Source organism: Oryzias melastigma, linkage group LG1 (genome assembly GCF_002922805.2).
Source record: "Oryzias melastigma strain HK-1 linkage group LG1, ASM292280v2, whole genome shotgun sequence".
In the NCBI taxonomy this organism is placed as follows: Eukaryota; Metazoa; Chordata; class Actinopteri; order Beloniformes; family Adrianichthyidae; genus Oryzias; species Oryzias melastigma.
The window spans coordinates 4028898-4048540 of record NC_050512.1 but is presented as its reverse complement, the minus strand read 5'-3'; the positions used below and the strand labels follow the sequence as shown (position 1 = coordinate 4048540).

Genomic DNA, 19643 nt, shown 5'->3' with positions numbered 1-19643 from the left:
CGTGTTTTCTATTGTGAATTTGTCTTTATCATTTTACTATCTATGTAATCCTATACATTAAGACGTTTGTCACGGATTAGCAACTAAACTGTTTTGCAGCAGAAGATCTGAATGAGCTTAACATTTATTCTAGTAACGACAAAAAAATTTACTTTTACTATCATTTTGTGCATTTTGGAGTAATGGTACAGCACACAAGGCCTCCTGATGTAGTGTAATGTCTGCAGTAGTTAAAAAAAATGTTACTTTACAAATATAAGACCACCTCACCTGAAAACTCTAAACAAAATTTAAACCCTTAGCGAATAAACCAATTTATACAAATCGTTTGCATTTTTCTTTAAAGCTGAAGAGCCAGAATGGAGGGCGACATATGGCTCCAGAGCCTCAGATTGCAGACCCCTGGCCTATACCAATTTAAAATCAATTCAAAATGAATTAACTTGATCAAATCAATATTAAAAAATGCCTTAGGATTGATACATGACATCGGCTGTGAATCGTAACGGCAACCGTTGTGAATATGAATCGAATTGTTCTTAAAATGAATCATTACACCATTAATTTTTATGTTACTGGCAATGTTGTGTGTTGCTGGTCTTCAGGCCCTCAGAAGATGCTGGACATGTTTGTGTCAACATTGCAAAATGATCAATGCAGAACAGGAACCCCTCTGCACCACACTTCCCCAATACATTATGATCTGAGGGCAACATCTGCTGCTAGACGACATCTATTCCAGGAAAGGGCTGTGTGTGTGTGTGTGTGTGCAGCTCCTCTGAGCCACTGCAGATCTTTCACCTACAGAGAACATTTGAAGATTCGCTGAAAGAATCCCACCTTTAAGACGACCAGAACTTAACTCAGGCAAGAACGGGATCAAGTTAAAAACCAACAACTCCAGAGAGCTGGGAAACTCGATGTTCGTTCAGACAGTTTTAAAAGAAGAGATGCTGCTGCGCTGTGGTAACCATAGTAACCATGCTCTGCCCAACTATTCTGAGAACTGCAAGAGCATCACGTTTGAAACGCGCTCATTTAGTGTCCAGTTTCTCTGAGGTAGGCAAACCTGCATTAATGTCAAACCTCTGTCATTTTTGTTTATAACAAAAGTCTGAGAGAACGCTCAGAAGTGGTGATTTTTGACAGTTTATAAGTTTTGAAATAAATGCTCGAAGATAAAAAATCTCTAAAGTAATCTTTATTTCTTTAATCTTTATTTATTTGTTTACTGAAGATAGAAAATGTAATGTAATAAATCTCATTGAAGGCAGAGGTTGTGTTAGCAGAACCACAAAGACTTCTATAGACAATGGAACAATAGATGTGTCTTCTGTCGTGTTAACAATTCACACTAAAATAATTTATGATTACAAAATGTTGTCTATTTATTTTAATCATCCTTCGGGTTTAGCAAATCGCCCTCATTATTTCACGTCCTAAACACCTTACAGAAGGGTCTTTTCTGCTGAGGAGAACAAACGCTCTTCTGCTGCAGCTCCAGTCGGGCTGTCAGAGGGTTTAGTTATTTCCTCCACACTGTCGGGTTGTAAAATCTGTGTTTTGGACGTTACTGATGTGTCAGCGTGCCCTTGAACACGACACCGGCCCCTCCTGCACACGCTGACATGTGATGCACAAACGAGGGGGGGTCAGCTCCTGCACACCGCCCCGGAACGGCATCAGCATTGTGCTGCTGCTCTAACATCTGCAACGGGAACGCATCCGGCCAGGAACAGCAGCTAATGTCCTGGAGCTGGAGATGAACAGATGTTTGTGTGTTTGTTTCTTGTCTCTAAATGCAGTGTGTTCTACAGAAAAGAACCCATAAAAACAATCTAATTAGGCCAAAAACTGCCAGAAAGCTAAAACAAATGTCCTTCCTCTGTGGTTCTTATTTTAGAACAGTTCTTCTGGGAAACCAAAACTATATGGAGAGAAAATAGATTGTGTGTGTGATTCTTGATTTGGAACTTGTGCTATACAATCTGTGCGTACTGTGTGTACTTGTAGTTGTGTATTTACATGTGCACTCAGATACCAAAAATTTCCAAATAGAAAATACAATTTACACACTCACAACCTGAAATGACATCAGCTTAAAACTAACGACAAATTAGAAATGGTTCCTATGCTTACAAATCTTTAGTGTGCACCAATCACCTGATACACACACACAAAGCCATGTTCAGCATTTAAACAGATGATCTACGCACAAGTCTGGAGACGGAGAACAGGACTCTCACACTCGCTTGTGTTCTTTTAACTCTTATTTGTGCAGTTTTGTGAGTGTGTATCAGGCGATTCTACACCCTATTTAAAGATTTGTATGCGTAGGAGCTGTTTCTAATTCGTTACTTTTAAGCTGCTGCAGCTTTAAGTTGTGGGTGTGTAAACTGTATTTTGCATTTATAAGTTTTTGATATTTGACATGAATACACAATTGCAAGTACACATTTACGCACAAAAGGTATCGTATGAGTTACAAATCACGAATTAGTTAAACACGAATCCAGTGAGTCTAATTTCTCTAAAAAAAATACTTTTATTTAAATAATTTTTAAGAAATATTTAATCAGTTTTTAAATGAGAAGTGCCTATATCTGTGCCAAAATAAATGTTTGCTTTCTTTTGATGGTTTGCTGATGATGCATTTTCCTACACTTGGACCCTTGAGAGGGATTTTAATGAGTTTAGAGGGAACATTTGGGTAAAGTCTGCGCAGCATCAGAGCTCTGCCCTTAAATGTTTGTGGCTGAGGGCGCAGTGGCCGTACCTGGTACTGCGACGATCTGTCTCAGCTCCTTCTTCAAACTCATGATGTCTTTGCAGAGCTGAATGTCGTCCATCCTGAAAGAAACAGGGACAGAGCGAAATGAGCCTGATGTTATGAGCTCCCGCCTTTTTGGGTTTGAAATGACACCCGATCGCCTGCAGGGAGTCCTGAGACAAATGCAAACGTGGCTGATGAATACAACTCTGATTCCACTAGATCAGGGGTCGGCAACCTTTAACAATTAAAGAGCCATTCAGGTCCATTTCTAACTACAACCCAGTAGTAGCCATAAAGTCTGATTTCACTCTTTAGAAACTGATTTGTAATACTGTTACTATTATGGTTATTTATTTATTTATTGTCATAAATAAGACACAAACATAAAGAGAAAATAGCCTTACTTTCCTAAATATGAAATGGTTTATAATTCACATGACTTCCTTTCAAAATAAAAGACACCTTGTCCCGTGCAGGTTAATCTCAATTTAAATGTAATAGTAGGGGGTGCAATGTCTGCCATGATATTTAAAAAGAAAACTATAAAAAGTTTATTATACTGTTTTTGATGCATCTCACCCAGAAATCTGTAAATTTAACTTGCTAAAACTGAATAAAAGCTGATCAAAAATGACCCTTTGCAGATTTTTTGGTGAACTTAAAATGCTTACATTTTTTTCAAATATAGAAAACCCGTCTTATAATGCAGTGATCTTTAATTCTGACTGTGCTCACTGACCTCCAATTGATTTACTGTGGTACAGGGCACTCAAAAATGTCTCCAAATGTTTTAGTAGAACTTTGGTAAACTTAGAAAATTCAGCAATGCTTGATGGATTATTATGGGAGCGATACGTTTGGGAATGAGTCGAATAAAGTTTGACTTATCTGACTGAAAAACATAAATATACATTTACAAACATTGTATTTTTCTTGAACCAGAGAGGCACAACAGGGAGGTAAAAGAGCCACATGTGGCTCCAGAGCTGCAGATTGCATATTCAATAATGCAGTTTTTATCTTGAATTATTTTATATATGTCCTCCATTATGATCTAAAACATCTTTGGAGTGTTTTTAAATTATCAACAGATAAAAAAAGCATACAATTTTCCAATAAAATCCAAGAAATCTCTTGTTGAGGAAGACTCTTGTCCCTCTTTTGCACACTTGAAGAGAAAACCATAAAATCCATTTTCTGCTTCCTCGCTGAGGCTCCTGCGGCTTTAACGTCTCGACCTCAGAAACCCCACCCACCCCACCCTCCCATCCCGCTGAGTGACGATGGAGCGGTGGCATCGACTGCACACTTAATTCTGCGTGTGATGGATCACACCAATGACTCATCCTCAGCCTCCTCCTCCTTCTGCTCCTGCTGCTCCTTCTTACTTCACAAACCTCCCTCCCCTTGTTTTGTTTTTCTACTTCATCTGAACCTTTGTGAACTCTTTAGACACAATCCAAAATCAACTTTTATGCCTTAGTTAGGCCTCAGTGAGTGTCTGTCTTTGGATATATCCACCCTCCATCTCCTGCAAGAGTGACCCTATCAACAGGCTGTCTGAGATTTAGTGTAAAAGGTTGTAATGTTCACGCATTTAATAGAAGGAAATCTATGTGTTTCTTTGCGGAAACACAGACAGTGTGTCAAGCGTAGACACAGCTCAAAAACAGAACGTGATCTGTAATCCCTGAGGCGGTGGCTGGTAAGAAGCCAGGCAGCTCATCGTGGTGACTCATTCACCCAGCCTGGGAATATTCAACGCTTGCTCTCATACATCTGAGCGGCTCCGTGCCTAAAGCAAGGGAGCCCAGAGAAAGGAGCGTATGGTGTCTTCTCTGTGCGTCAAAACAGTGTCACCGTGGCAACATGACAAACCACAGACAGACACCATTGCTGTCATTGGTTGAACAACACCTTGTCACTCACATGAAGCGGAGCTCGGACTCTCTGCGCACCAGGACCTCCCGCAGGCGCTGGATGCGGGCCATCTCCACCTCGATCTCCTCTGGAGACATGGTGCTTTCTGCCATGGACACGTCCGAGTGACCTGAGAGGCACACGGCGACACGGAGGTCAGGAAAAACAGAGAAGGTACATCTGTGCTTTAAGCAACCGATTCTGATATTAGTGACAGGAGTTAGTGAAACATGAGGAGGAAGAGGAGATGTGATGTTTGAAGAGTTAAGGAGAAATCTAACTCCTAAATTCAGACTCATCATAGGAGGTGCCAGGACATGGCGGTCATTGTTGATGCTGTTAATGAGGAGAAAACGCCATCCATCCATCGTCTTCCACTCATCAGTCTAAGCAAAGATTCCCAGACTTCCCTCTCCCTGTCCACTTCCTCCAGCTCCTCTGGGCAGACCATGAGGTGTTCCCAGCCCAGGCGAGACATAGTTTCTCCAGCATGTCCTGGGTCGACCCTGAGATAGAGACCCCTTAAAAAAAACACTTTCATGCAAACACTGACTTCACAGTCTATCTGCTAAAACACAGCAGCCACTGACCACAACATCAACTGACCACTTAATGCTCTGATCAATGCTGTGACCACTGAGGAAGCTCCAGCGTGGAGCTGCAGAAGATCAGTCTGTGGCGTTGTCTTTCATGAGTTCTGTTAAAGTTCTGTGTTCTCCTCAGAACTAAGCACTTCCTCTGTGGGTGTGGATGCAGGTTTATCATCCTCAACAGGCAGGAAAAACGTTTGTAGTGAAGCTTCGGCGCAATTTCAATAAATAAGATCTACCTCATCTGATTCTTCCCTCATCAATTAGTCCTCACTGTTAGCCAATAGCTGAAGTGCTCCCTTCCTTCACAGCCAATCACAACCTAATTCCTGCCTTTAAATTCCAAGCGTTTTCTCCAGACATTTCACCGGCCCACCACCACCTCGTTCTCCTCTTGGCTCTACGCTTCGGCGCGGTCTGACCTTAACCACCATCAGCATCTCTCTTCACTTCACATCCCAAGCATGCAAGATGTTCCCAATCTGACCGCTAAAGACTACAGTACAAATTCCTGTTTCACTATGAAATTTATCAAGATCTCTTCTTTTAAAACTACAGATTCTGCTGCTTCAATTTAAACTTCGTTTGTATACTACATACCAGAACATAAACTATGACTTTATGTATGAGGAAAAGCTTAATCAAAAAGAATTTTCAGTGATAATGTTAGTTAAAGATGGTTTCCAGACTCAAATGAAGCAAGAAATGATGCATTTGTTCATCAGGCCTTTGAGATTACTCTCTGATTGACCAGCTTTAGAGCAGGAACATTTTCATTCTCAAGAGCGTTTGCAGCCTGACTGTTCTGTCATAAAACGAAAATTCAAACATACAGAAAATCAGAGACTTTTTCTGATTAAAGCCTGAGCTCTAAAGCAACATTTCACAAAGATTCTACCGTTGTAAACAAACTATCTAGTCCAGGGTCAGAAACTATTAGTTGTTTTTTTTCTTTTTGCAGTTTTTGTTGTAGAGCAGCTGGAAGGGCCCCCCATCCTGCAGCGGAACTGGCAGTCTTTTGGTTCTACAGGTTCTGCTATCCTTGGTTCTGTTTATAGACCCCACCGGTACAGGCAGAAGTCCGCACAGCTGGACTCAATTGAGTGTTGATTGTGTTGAATAATTGAACAAATGTGTTGACTATCAATGCAAAGATAAACTATGAATAATGAAACTTATTTTTCTATGATGTTCTCATTGAGTCAGACACAGGAAATAGCACTAAATCCTCGACTGACCATTAAATCGGTAAAACACCAGCTCGGCAACCCCCCCTCCTCCTCACATCGGTGAGCACCATCCATAAGGATCAAAATGATACAGAGCTGAGAGGTCTTTTTTTTCAAAGTGTGCTTGAAGTGGTTCCAGGTGACTGTGAGGTCTGACTGCATCCCTGTGATGACCAACCCGCCCTAATAGAACCATCAGTTCCTTGATTTAATCCAGATCCTGCAGGTTGGACCGTTTCTGATGGAGCTGAACAGCAGGGAAATGTCAGCGTCTGTGCAGACACCCCTCCAGTCGACCCCCCCACACATGCACACATACACACACACTAGAAAGAGATCTGCATGCTGTCCTTCAGCATGTCTGAACATTAGTGGATCTTTCTCTTTCATGAGCGCACATTTGTGCAGAAACAAGAAGACAAAAACCTGGATCTGAAATCAACCCTCCCTTTTGTTCATCTCTGGGTTACATATTTAACCCTCTTCTGCTGATAAGAGAATTAATGAGGACAGAAAAACACTGATTCTGCATCTATCTGTTTTTTCTGAGGCTAAACTTCGATGGAACAACTGCAGGCACTTGAAAATGGATCAGATCTGAAGATTTAATACAGTGATTCTCTACATGTAAAACAGTTTGTGGTCCAAGCAGTGGCGAACTTAGCAGTTTTGGGGGCCCCAGGTGAACAGTAACACGAGGCACTCTGCAGTGATTGTAGTTAACCTTTTTTTATTATTTTTAACCTAAGGTAAAATGTTTGTCAATTAACTTCTTCAATGGTCCAGTTTCAGACAGCATCCACATCAAGAATCCAAATGCTTTAACAAACGATTAAAGAATAAATCACATTTAATCGCTAAATAAATGTGTTTTATGTAAATCATTTTTGCTTGGAAAAACATTTTAATTTATTGAATGTACTAATTTCTTCTGATTTTTCTTAAGTTTTTCAAGTTTTACTAAAGAAGACAAAAAACCAAAAAAAATCTTAAAGACCCACTCCAATGAAAGTTGTGTTTTTCTTGTTTATAACACGTTCTTGTAGACATGTTCTCTTGATGGAGGGCTTATATAAAGAAAATTAACCTCAAAATTGCATTACTTATTTTATTCAAATCATTGTGAATCAGGAGCAGACGAAAAGATATTGTTGGAAAAAGCTTGAAGCCGTGACCACAAGCTCTCTTCTCCACTCAATTCTGATTCATACACTTGGAGACAAAAAGATCCATGACCATCTTTGTTTTACTCATCCAAGTTGGCATCTGGCCCCAATATTGCTCGCCATTTTTGTTAAACCGCTGATATTAACTTAGGCAGTGGAGGACTTAGCAGTTTGGGAGAAAGACAAAAAATAAAACAGGGATCTATGCTTCAGTTGTACTATTTTTTTTATCCTTATTCAGGTTAAAACATCAAATAACTTATTCATTGGTCCATTACTGGACAGAATCAATGTCAAGAATCCAAATGTTTTAAAACTGATATCATTTCAAAACTGCTGTACGAAGCTGAACAGGAAATACGCAAAATACATAACTTTTAAGGTAAAAAATGAACAAGATTAAGATGAAACAAATTCATTTCATTAATGGAGCTTTATCATCAGCAGTAATCTGGGAAAATTGAATTCTCTGCTGGCTAACTTGCTACTGACTGGAATATTCCATTAATTCAAAGGGGCGGGGGAGGACAAAACACTTTCACATGATCAGTCTTATGCCATTTCAGTGATTTGGAGTGTTTTTTATGAGAGAGTTAAATAATAATGAGTGTAATTTTTTTAAACACTTGTGTTCAGCTTGGGTCCACAGAGTGTTGTGTCAAATGCCTACCTTTCGCCAATAGTAAGTCCGCCCCTGCGTTTGGACTTGTGAGAAGGTGCAAGCTAGCAGGATAGAGTGTAAACTAAGGGATGCTGGGAAATGTGGGCAGGATTCCTCGGCACCAACAGTCCCACCCACAACCTTATGAGTTCCTGCTGCAGAAACTATGTCTTAAAAAACAACACAAGTTTTTTTTATTCTAGCTAAAACTAGCAGAATACTAATGGAAAGACCAGTGAGAACACGATGACAATAGGTCAAAATCTGATTTGAACTTTAAATAATAAGTATGGAAATTATTGTATACATTTATTTCACGTGTTCATCTTGGGGGTCCTAAAGTTTCGGGGGTCCAGGCATTTGCCCTCCTTTGCCTGATAGTAATTCAGGCCCTGGTCCAGGAACTGGTTTTCTTTCACTAAACTTCCGCCTGAACACTGATAACAGAAAAAGGCATCAACAGAAAGATGCATTCTGTGCCTTGTTATTAGATTGTAAATCTGTTGAGAGAACAAGCAGATATGCAGATTTGTGTTTACAGACTTTAAGATGAGGCTAGAGTGAGTCTAGCTCCATTAGTGGTTTTTAAGTATTTACCTCACATTGGTTTTTAACCATAACAATTTGAGTTTTTAAAACTATTTCGTTGAAAAATCTAAAACAAACACATTTTCTTCTGGCCCCACATTGATCCAGGGTGCACAGATTTGGGGGGAGGTGGGGTTGACGGGCCTCTCAGCAGCAGGCAGCGTCACTGAAGCATTTCTGAGTCACACTTTAACCGTTTCAGCGCCGACAGCTGACTCGGTTCTGTCTGAACTGCACCGGGCTGACCTGACCGGCCCAGTCCCGGCTGGATCCGAAGTGCCCCGCGCTGCCAGAAGCTCACCTTTGTCCGTCGTCCACGCGGTTTCAGACACGGCACCGTAGCTCCTGAGCGCGCTCTCCGTGTCCGAGATGGATTTCTTCAGCTCCATCTTGCGCGCGCACAAACTGGGAGTCGAACCTGCACGAACCCGAACCGTTTCCTGCCCTTCTGCCCTTCTGGATTTTTACGCGGTTTCACCCTGAGAGAGGCGAGGTGCGCGTGCGGAGCCGCTGAGCATCTTTGCACGAGCTTCCAGACCTGAAGGATGGAGAGGATGCAGGGAGCATGCGCAGAGCGCACATCCATGGGAGGAACTGCACGTCCAGAGACGAAAAGTAAAGGAGAAGCCACGCAGTAAATGCACTGCAGAGGATGTTTTTACTGTGGAAGTTTACTTTGAAATATTATGAATAATTGACAGCAAATTTTTGTTGCAGAACCACAAACGAAACTGTTCTATTTATTGAAATGTGAGACTACAGACAACCACGACAGAAGAGTATCCAAAACTGTTCTTCAACTCCAAGAGCTTTACTGCAGAATATTATTGTTTAGGTAGAAGTAAAAAGAACTTTTATTTAAAATTATTAAGAGTTAAAAAGTCAAGATAAAAACAAAAATACTGTTGGAACACCAATTTAATTTGTCTGATTTATATTTTAAAATGCATAACATCTGGCAACAGAGTGCATTTTAACAAAGTGTATGTTCTGGCATCTCCATGTTTCAAATGAATTTATTACCAGATGATATGCAGAATCAAACAGATGACTTGAAATGATTTCATTGCTATCCTCAGATTAGGGAAAACTGTCCCTAACAGAAATGAAAAAAAGTGATATATATAAAGTACTGCCAAAAGTTTGGGCACGCCTTCTCATTCAACTATTTTCACATCCTCACCTGGACTTGCACTTTTCTTACCTCATTTGCTCTTTGATATTCCTGCAAGATTCTTCTGGCTTTTTATCTTTTTCTGATGACCATCAAGACGTTTTTCTTAAATAAATGTAAGGATGATCTGTCATTTTGACTATGATCATTCAAACCTGTTTTCATTGTGTTGAACTGATGTCATTTTAAACCCCCAATGTGGATTCATGTAGAGCTGACTGTATGGATCTTCTGGGTGATTCGTGTTTGGTTTATTTTTAAAGGTCAAAGATCAAAAGTTCGGCTTCAGATTCTGTTGTTTAGTGGGATTGTATTAATTTCCGCTGATCTCTCCATCTTGAAGTGTCTGCCTGCTTGCACTCGGTGAGCTCTGTTCCTCTGGTTTAACAGCTCCGACCTGATTCACTGTGCCTGATGATTTTCTCAGATTAGCACCGGTTCCTGCGATGCTTCAGTTAGCTGGGTGTAAGACTGACTAGTGTGAAACCAGGGTTTGTTTCCCAGCGGCCCAATGAAGTGAGCTTAATCCAGTGTGGGTCCTGAGGCAAGACCTTTAATGCCCCGAGGGGCTGGAGTCGATTGAGTCACGGCGACCCCCGATGGGATGTGCTGAAAGGTCAATATAACTAATCCTGCATCAAACCACACAACCATAAGACATGACATTTGTATTGAGTTCAGCAAGAATGTTTGTTCCAGGCGTGTCAACAGATAACTTTATTTTATTTTAAATTCCACCTGTAAGATTTGAGAAAATATTAGGAAAAGTCAAAAGCACCAACACACTCTCTGTGACACCCAAACATTTGTTAGACATACTGAGAGTTAAAAACACAGAGTTTACTCATTAGTGACACAAAACGATCCATGGATGTTCCAGTGTAAAGTCACCAGCTTTCATCGACCGACTCTCAGCCTCACATCAAAAAACTTCTAAAACAGGTTTGGTATGAAAAGGTTAGAGTTTATAATGTTTTTAGAACACAAACACAATTTAATCTGATCCATAAATATACAACAAATTTAAACTTTTGAGAAATCTTAAATATTATTAACAGCTTGAGCACCTACTGTCCAGAAGACTGCATTTTGTTTAAAGACCCACTCCAATGAAATTCATGTTTTAACATGTTCTTGTAGCACGTTTCTCATGATGGAGGACAAATATAAAATAATTTAAGAGTTTCTGAGTATTTCTTTACTCAAATCGTGATCGTTAGGAACAGATAAAAACGGCTGCATAGTTCTTATATCGCTCACCATTTTTTTCACCTCTAATGTTAGGTTTTGAGGGTCTGTAAGCTAGCGGGAGACAGCGTAAACAAAGGGATGATGGGATATAAGCAGAGGTTTACTTCCACATCAACAGTCCCGCTCACAACTCTAATAAACTACTGCTGCTCTGCAGAATAAATATTTTCTTTATAGTGCCTAAAAAAGGCAAAATTTTAATTAAATTATCACTGGGAAGACTTCAAGATACAAAAATATATAGTTGGACTGGGACTTTAAGCAGGAGAGCTTCCTGAAACAAAAACCCGATCAGCAAACAAACTGAGGACCAACAGTGCAAAGTCAGTGTGTGCGCAGGACATCATGATGTTCATGAGAACCAGTCCAATCTAGAATTTGGTCCAGAGTCTGAAGCCTAGATGAACGCAAACTTTCTGAACCTAAAAGTCAAAGGTTAGCTTTCCTTTCTCCATAGATCCTTCCAGGATTTCCAGGTATCTGCCGCTGATCACGAACAACAATCAAGTCCATAAAAATCTGTACTTTGCAGGCTAAATCGGAATTCTCCACTAAGCAGCTATGAGTTTGATCTTTTTCCAAAACAGTTAAGTTTGAAAATGTTTGTTCAGCAGCAGGATGGAGATGCATGTTTACAATCAGACTTCTGTCGCACATTTCATCGGATAAACTTCTTGACACGGGAGGACTGGACCAAACCCCCTAACCCCGCCAGCTGTGTCAAGTTTCAACGCTCAGGAGAATCACCGCTCGTGCTACGGTGTGGGTTTGGATGCGGCAGCTGCCTCGGCTTTGCCTTTGTCGAGTTCCGCTTTGTCCTCTGCAGGCTGGAACAGCCATGCCAGAGCGGCGCCAGCTGTTCCGTCGCCAGTCTGACGGGAGAAGCAGAGGAAGGTGGCCCAAACGAAGGCACAGCAGCCGGTGAAGGTGGTCCGCATGTACAGAGGCACCAGAGCAAAGTTCAGAAGCTGAAACACACAGTTTCTGAGGTGAGTTTTCCCACAGCCTAGATGAGTGAAGCAAGACTGTAAGGGTCAATTGTGTCAGCTGGTCAGTTTACTTTGGTCCGGGTCGAGTCCTAAACTTTATCCTTGATCTGCCGTCAACTGGACATTCCTGTTTTGAACCAAAACTTGTAAACAAAACCATGTGACTAAAGATCTCTTCAGTCATTGGCCAGGAATTATGAGGGCAGGGCAACAACACGAGAGAAAAAAATGATAGAAGCTTTCCAATCGATGTTGGGATAGTTCAGTTATGTAAACTTTATATTTCACTGAAAATTTCTGAACATCTGTATCAATGCAGGTTCAACACTTTTTACAACTGCTTTGGTATGGTGGCTGCAAGCTGCAAGACGGTGACTGAGTAGACGGCGCTGGTAAGTGTACATTACATATAGATTGTCGTGAAACCAGTGAAAAGCAATGTGTATCACGGTAAAAGTTGATTTCATGAGCCTGCATTTATCCAACCACATTTCAATGAGTTGCTGTGTTTCATGGTTGCTTCACGTTTGTCTGTGGCTTATGGTTCCTACTCTTTTTATATATCCCATAATGCCCAGCTACGGTGGCCGTTTTGGTCCAGTTGTTCCTCTCTGAGCCTATTCAGACTGGAGAAGAGTGGTTCCTGGTTCTGGACCAGGGTCCACTTGGGTGCATTCAGACGGAACATTTGTTCCAGATTATTGGAGGAAACCAACTCTTATTCCCTTTAAGTGAACCAAATGAGCCCACTTTCAACACACCCTAAGACAAAGATCGGACTTTGAGGTTTAGACTTGCACAGGTTAATATTTACCTGCATGAACGGCCAGAATGTCAGTCCCGTCTGAAGAGACAGAAAACACCATCATTACATTCAGAACAGTCACAAAGTTAACTCAGAAGTGACTTGACAGTAAAAAAGGCTCAGAAATGATGCGGTGGAAGAGTGTCCTCAGCTTCGGCCATGTTTGGTTGAATTTTCCTTAGATTGACCCATGGCTTTGTAAAAGAAGTTACTACTGAACTCAGAGCAGATCCTGGTCAGTACTTTCCGGTTTGACCACATGACCGCGCTGGGAGATTCTGCTGCAGCTCTGACTCACCTTATAGGTGTTCAGGAACTTTTCTCTCCAGTCCGCCAGGATGTCGTCTTTCCCCTCCAAGAAGCTGACACCTGATGAAGCATTGACACACAGACCACACCTTTACCAAAACAAACAAGCAAACATGGGGGTTTTAATGCTTTCCCGTTTTAACTGACATTCATGGTTGAATGGTTTCCTTTTATTTAGTGCTTTCAGCTAAAAAAAAAAATCACTTTGTTTTTCCAAAAGCTTTGATATAGAAATGACCAAACTTTTCTCTGCTGTGAAACAAGACAAAATGCTATTTTTATCTCACATATTTAATAAACAGGCAGAACTTTTAGAACAAGAGCTGTCCTACAGATCTATCTGAAAAGAATAAACATAAAAAAGACAGCGTCTGAAGGACAAACTCTCTGAAGGATGGTGTTGGTAAATACAGGACACATCCTGTCTTAAAGTCACTCTCCCTTTGGGTTGAAGGAGGGGTTAAAAACTGCAATAGTGAGTACTTAACTTAATACCAAGAGTTTGTTGCAAAAAAAAAATAATGTTCTCAATTTTTAAAATCTTAGAAAGCTTTGTAACTTCACACATTGGACAAAAAGTGGATTGTAACTTTTAAACATTAAATAAAAGCTGCTGAGACTGTCTCTGGTTCTGCATCTGATGACTCCTCCTTACAGCAGCCAGGTCGAACCCATTGTTCTATTTTAGAGACCTTGTGGTTCCTCTGGACCAGGATTCTCAAACTCAGTTTACCTTGGCACTAGTGAAGGTAGGTAGAGTCTGGCTGAGGCTCGACTGTATGGGCTCCCATTTATGCCAAGACTATGTTTTTGCGTCCACTGTCTATGTCTACTGAACAAGTTTATTGCATTTGTTCATGTCTATGTACTACTAAGCAATTTCTTCTGCATGTCCTGTGAAACTACAGGAGCTAACGATACTAGCAACTGTTGCTAAGGACTTTTCTGATCCGACAATAGAAAGTGCAAAGTTTAAAGCATAAAAGTGAAACATCACAAAGCAAATACAAAGTTATCATCAAAGAAACGTGGACATACAGAAGATATTGCTTAGTAGACATTGAACTTTTATATTAAGGAGGGGGCCACAAAATATTAACTTGAGGGCTGCAGACGGGCCCGTGGGCTGCCAGTTTGAGAGCCCTGCTCTGGATGGTCTCCTAGTTCTGAGTCAAACGGTAAATTATTACTAGTAACAACAATCATTTAAACAGGATGACTAATATTTGAAGCTGCTTGGTGGTGCAGTAGTTGGCGCTCCAGCCTCACAGGATCATGGTCCAAATCCTGGCTGGGACATTTCTGTGTGGAGTTTGCATGTCCTCTCCAGGGGTGTAGCCCGCCTTTGCCTAACAGTAGCTGGGACAGGCTCTGGCAACCCCGTGACCCGAAAGAGACATAGGGAGTTAGGAAAATGGATGGATGGTTAAGGGCACTGTTACCATAGAAACTAAAAACAGGTCCACAGAGTTCCTCCTCTTTGATTTTGAGTTTAGTGTGTTCCCTCCTCACTGCAGAGGAGATGATGCAGCCTGGCTGTGGTGCAGTGGGTTGACACCAAGGGTTTGAGTCCCGCTTGGTTCTCTGTTTTAAATGTGAAAGTTAGGGCAAGGTTTTTCAAGGTCAACTTGAGAACCCCCACCCAACACACACACACGCACACACCCAACACACACACAGTCAGCTGACTCCGTCCACCTAACGGGGGCGCGCTGGCGGGCACAGACCTGTGTAGAAGACGCTGGTGGCCAACGGGGCCGCCGTCGTCTGGTCCAGCAGCACCTTCCTCAGCAGCATCCCGGCGGAGGTCCCGGGAAACCTCCGCTCCAGGAAGCGCATCCAGAAGAAGTTGAAGTTGCCGTGGAAGGTGAAGGCGACCACGGCCACGTTGCGCGTCTGCTTCCAGTCCACGTTCTCCCGCCTGGAGAACCACTGGTGGACGAAGTCCCCCCCGGCGAACAGACAGCCGTACAGAGACACGTTGGTGACCCAGGGGAACCGGCGGACGTGCCTCAGAAACGCCTCTCCCATACCCGCCAACCTCCTCCCCTCTCCGCCGAAACGTCGTGAAATTCCAGCTGCGCGTCCAGCGGTGGGCGGAGTCTCACCCTGCGCGACTGTCCGACATGACGGACGGACGACTCCACGCAGATCCCCGCGGGACGGAGGGGCTTTCACGCTGGAGAGGACCGCTGTCAAACTGCGGGACTTCTGCCCCCAGCCTGCGTCCTCTACGTCACCGTACGTCACTTACGCCCTCTCACTAGAGCAGGCGGAATGGGCGGAGCTTTTAAATATTCCTGGTATTTAAAGATGCACAGAAGAGATGCATGTTTGGCCTTCTGGTGTGCGTGTGCCCATCAGCCCCCACCTTCACACAATAAATCAGTTTTATGCTCTTTTATAGCATCTGCAGACAAGAGCGTTTAAACCCCTCCATAAAGGCTTTTTGGGGTTATGTTGTTGCTGGAGCCTATCCCAGCTGTGCTGGGCATGGGGGAGTACTATGGAGAGAGGATAGTATCACCCTGCATAATTCTTGATTTGTAGCTCGTGCAATATATTTTATGCATAAGTAAAACATTTTTGAAACACAAAAAATACAATTTACACATGTACAAATTAAAATTACAACAGCTTGAAACTAACTACACGCACAATTCTTTAGCTTGTTAGGCACAGTGCAAATGCATGCAATCCAGAATTTCTGTAGCCACGCGCGATTACGGTCCAGGCGCAGAAGTCAGAAATTCTTCATATAAGTCACACGCTGAACGCACCCTGAAAATTCAACCCGTTGAACATTTTCACGCTGAATCGCGTCAATGCAGCATTGTGACCAATCAGGTTTTTGGATTTGATAAAGACGTCTGTGTGGCTCTGGTTCAAAACACAGAGGGCCAACCGTTGTAAACAAGATCACAAAGGAGAAATTACTAACTGCGGATTTGACCCTGCTGGAACAATTTGACTCCAAGAAAGACATTTATTGGTAGAACAGAGTTGTGAGAACAAACCAAGGTTTTTGTGATTCCCACAACTTTGATTTTTTGCTCTGAGCCTCTGCCTATAGTAGGTGGCAGACGAGTGCAAATAAACAGTAAAAACACCAAAAAAATAAGAATCTCCTTCCTATGGTCAGGTGTGTACAACACCAGTTGGATACTTATTCAAGAAAGAATAGTGCGTTCTTTAGTGCACCACAAGCGGCTGGTGTGTGTGCATTTTCACATCAGATTTGTGCGGTCTATGTGTTTGTAACAAGCAACTCATCCGTAATTTATAAAGATTTGTGCGTGTAATTCCTTTTAAGCTGTTGTAATTTTAAGTCGTGCATGTGTAAATTTTGTATTTTTTGAATTTCATAATTTTTTAACTCGTGCACAGAATGTGTTCTGGGTGACAAATCAAGAATTGCATAGAAACAAATCCAATGTTGTGCATAAATCAGGGTGATACTATTTTCTCCCCGTAGAATACACCAAGGAAAATGAAGAAATACATGGATCTGTTTGTGGATGCATCAGAACGGACTTTCCTGCTTCTGATTTTATCATCAAACATTTCAAGTTAAAGAAGTTAATTTTTTTTCACTCCTCTGTACACTGCAGGTATCAAACCAGATACATTTGGTCATCAACATTTATTTATATTTAACCATTGACATGCTAAACTGACACATTTCAGCATCTTACATCCATCCATCCATCCATCCATCCATCCATTCATCTTCTTCTGCTCATCAGGGCCCGGTTTGCGGGGGCAGCAGTCTTTGCAAAGACGCCCAGACTTCCCTCTCCCCGGCCACTTCCTCCAGCTCCTCTGGGGGACCCTGAGGCGTTCCAAGAGGCCCCTGGATCATCCCCGGGGCCTCTGCCCAGTGGAACATCTCCCCAGGGATGTGTCCAGATGCTTGAGCCACCTCAACTGGCTCCTGGATGTGGAGGAGAAGTGGCTCTCTCAGAGTGGCTGAGCTCATCACCCAGCCACTTCCGCATCTTATATCCATTTAAATGAGACTGATGATAAAGTAATGTACTTTCAAAATAAATCTAGACTGTAATCGACAACACCATGCCTTTTTTAAAGACTGCGTTACCCATGAATAGTCTCTAAGACAAACACAGAACTGTGCAAAAACAAATTAAATGTATGCTACTCTCTTCAGAAACAAATTTATCGAAGTGTCCTTGGGCATACACTGAACCCCACATTGATCCTGGTGGTTATAGGTTGGTGCAAGTGTGTCAGTGTGTGAATGAGACTGACTGTAAAGCGTTTTAGGCCTTCTAAAAACGCAGTAAAGCGCTGAACAAGCATATTTCATTTTTTTAAAACAGAAAATGCTGCTGCTGTTCACACCCGGTTCTTCAGTCCAAGACTGCTCGTCATGAATATCTTTGCTTGAAAAAAGGTTTCCTCCTGCTGATTTTGTAAAATCTCACTGTATTTTAATCCATGTTGCAGGATCAAGTTTGGTTTTGACACTAACTTGCCTTTAATAGAGTCACTGAATCAAAGGCAAAAGGCTTCAAACGTATTTACATCAATTTCACTAATTCTAATTCATTTGGAAAAAGTGAGGGAGTTATAGTTTATGGAAAAAACCAAACTGCACAGAAATGTTGACAGCTAAACTGAAAGGAGTCAAGATTGGAGGCTCTTTTCCTTCTGGACCGCTCAGGAGACCCGACACGGGTTCTGATGAAGGTTGGTCCTGTTTTAAGACACGATGTTTGGGAAGTAGGGAAGCATAAAGTGAACGAGGCAGTCACAGTGAGGCAAAGACAGGCGCAGGCGGAGCTGGGGTTCAGCGGCGTCATGGGTGGAGCAGCCTCTCCCAGTCCCCACCCTGTGTCCTGTGGAAGAGATGAGGCTCTGCGCTCGGGAACAGGTCGTCAGGGTCTGGATGCTCCAGGACAAACTGGATGGTGGACTTGATGTGCCGCACGAAGTGAGGAGGCTCAGCCTTTGGAGAAGTGGACAGGTACTGAAGAAAAAAGAAGAACGGATTATGAAATGTTCAGAAACATTTATAATAAAAATGTCATCATTTATATCACTTCTTTAGTCTTTCTAAAACAATTATATTTACAGCTACAACAAACATGTCATTTGATGCTGTCAAATACACTTTATGAGGTAAATTCATTGTTTTCTCACACGTTTCTTCTGTCAAAATGGATTGCATCAAAGAACTTAACTAAAATTATGTTCAGCTCCCAAAACACATCTTAAGCCTTAGTCACAGATTCCCTTATGTAAGATTTGCAAATATAAACGTGTTTTTTTTACCTTTAAAATGGTGTCATCATCCTGTGACAACCAGAAGGCAATATCCAGGTTAGGCGACCATTTGCAGGGACCAACTTTAACGAGCCCCCGGCTACAGTCGTAGATGTCGGCCATCTGCAAGGAACAGGCAGCACTGACTAACAAGAAAAACACTTCTCCTGCGTCACTAATCAAAGAGATTCTTCTTTAAAGGGCCTACACCGGGCTGTTCTAAGCCTTTTATAGTAAACTATATCCATATATATCATAATATATTACCTTGGGCACACTAAATCATTTTTAAATGAAATCTGACTTATTTTTGTGAACTCTTTCCTGCCCGGAAGTAAGACGACTTAATTTCTGAGGCTCCGCCTTTCGCTACCTGTGAGTGCCACCCAAAACACGCTTTCACTATTTAGATGAGCTTCTCTTATGGGAAATCTGCAGATTAGATGCAACTATGAGGAACTACTTCTTCTCAGAGTTGATGCTAATAATGAAAGTGTTAGTCTGGAGGCGGAGCTGGCAGGGCAGACTCTTCCTGGAAGGGACTGTTCTCCCAAATTCATAGGTATAAATGTGAGGACCCAGTCGCTCTCCTGGATCGGGAGGGGCTGGTTCTCAGAGAGCAGAGTTTTAGGAGAATGCTCAGTGGTGCGTGAATGAATCAAAATATCAGTTGTTTTTCATGATAAATTAACATTTCAATATACTTAGAGCCTCAAAAACTGGATTTTTGCATAATTTAGAGCCTTTAAATTTGGAATTTTAGTCATCACTACCCTCATCCATGAACGAAAGATATAGAGGTTTGGCCAACTGTAGCATTTAACCACCAATACACAAGTAAACATGAAGAAGAATCAATAAAGCTAAATTAACTGTTTTTATACAAACATGTTTTTACGCAT

General features: G+C 41.8%; 3 protein-coding genes and 1 long non-coding RNA gene across 4 annotated transcripts in view; 1 reads left to right on the top strand and 3 right to left on the bottom strand.

Annotated features, from left to right (window-relative positions):
• The window catches only part of bmerb1 (bMERB domain containing 1), a 13662-nt gene extending 4177 nt beyond the window's left edge, over positions 1-9485 (bottom strand). Inside the window, exons 1-3 of the mRNA XM_024259926.1 lie at positions 9229-9485; positions 4703-4823; positions 2777-2850 (exon numbers count right to left, since the gene is read on the bottom strand). Of these exons, the coding sequence (XP_024115694.1) occupies positions 2777-2850; positions 4703-4823; positions 9229-9316 (283 nt within the window). The 5' untranslated portion in view covers positions 9317-9485. The remainder of the gene's footprint in view (positions 1-2776; positions 2851-4702; positions 4824-9228) is intronic.
• Positions 9486-10788: 1303 nt separating this feature from the next.
• Positions 10789-15709, bottom strand: LOC112137555 (mpv17-like protein). Its single transcript, XM_024259925.2, has 4 exons — positions 15183-15709; positions 13445-13515; positions 13156-13185; positions 10789-12320 (listed from the first exon to the last, which is right to left on the bottom strand). Exons 1-4 carry the CDS (start codon positions 15484-15486, stop codon positions 12108-12110), a joined length of 618 nt encoding a protein of 205 aa, XP_024115693.1. The 5' UTR covers positions 15487-15709; the 3' UTR covers positions 10789-12107.
• On the top strand, positions 12213-17873 carry LOC118598070. Its single transcript, XR_004947166.1, has 3 exons — positions 12213-12341; positions 12661-12733; positions 17202-17873. It is a non-coding gene; the product is annotated as an uncharacterized LOC118598070 (long non-coding RNA).
• Positions 17874-17934: 61 nt separating this feature from the next.
• The window catches only part of ntan1 (N-terminal asparagine amidase), a gene marked incomplete in the record, with an annotated part of 5253 nt that continues 3544 nt past the window's right edge, over positions 17935-19643 (bottom strand). The window contains 1 exon segment of the mRNA XM_024259924.2: positions 17935-18445. Coding sequence (XP_024115692.1) covers positions 18275-18445 — 171 coding nt within the window.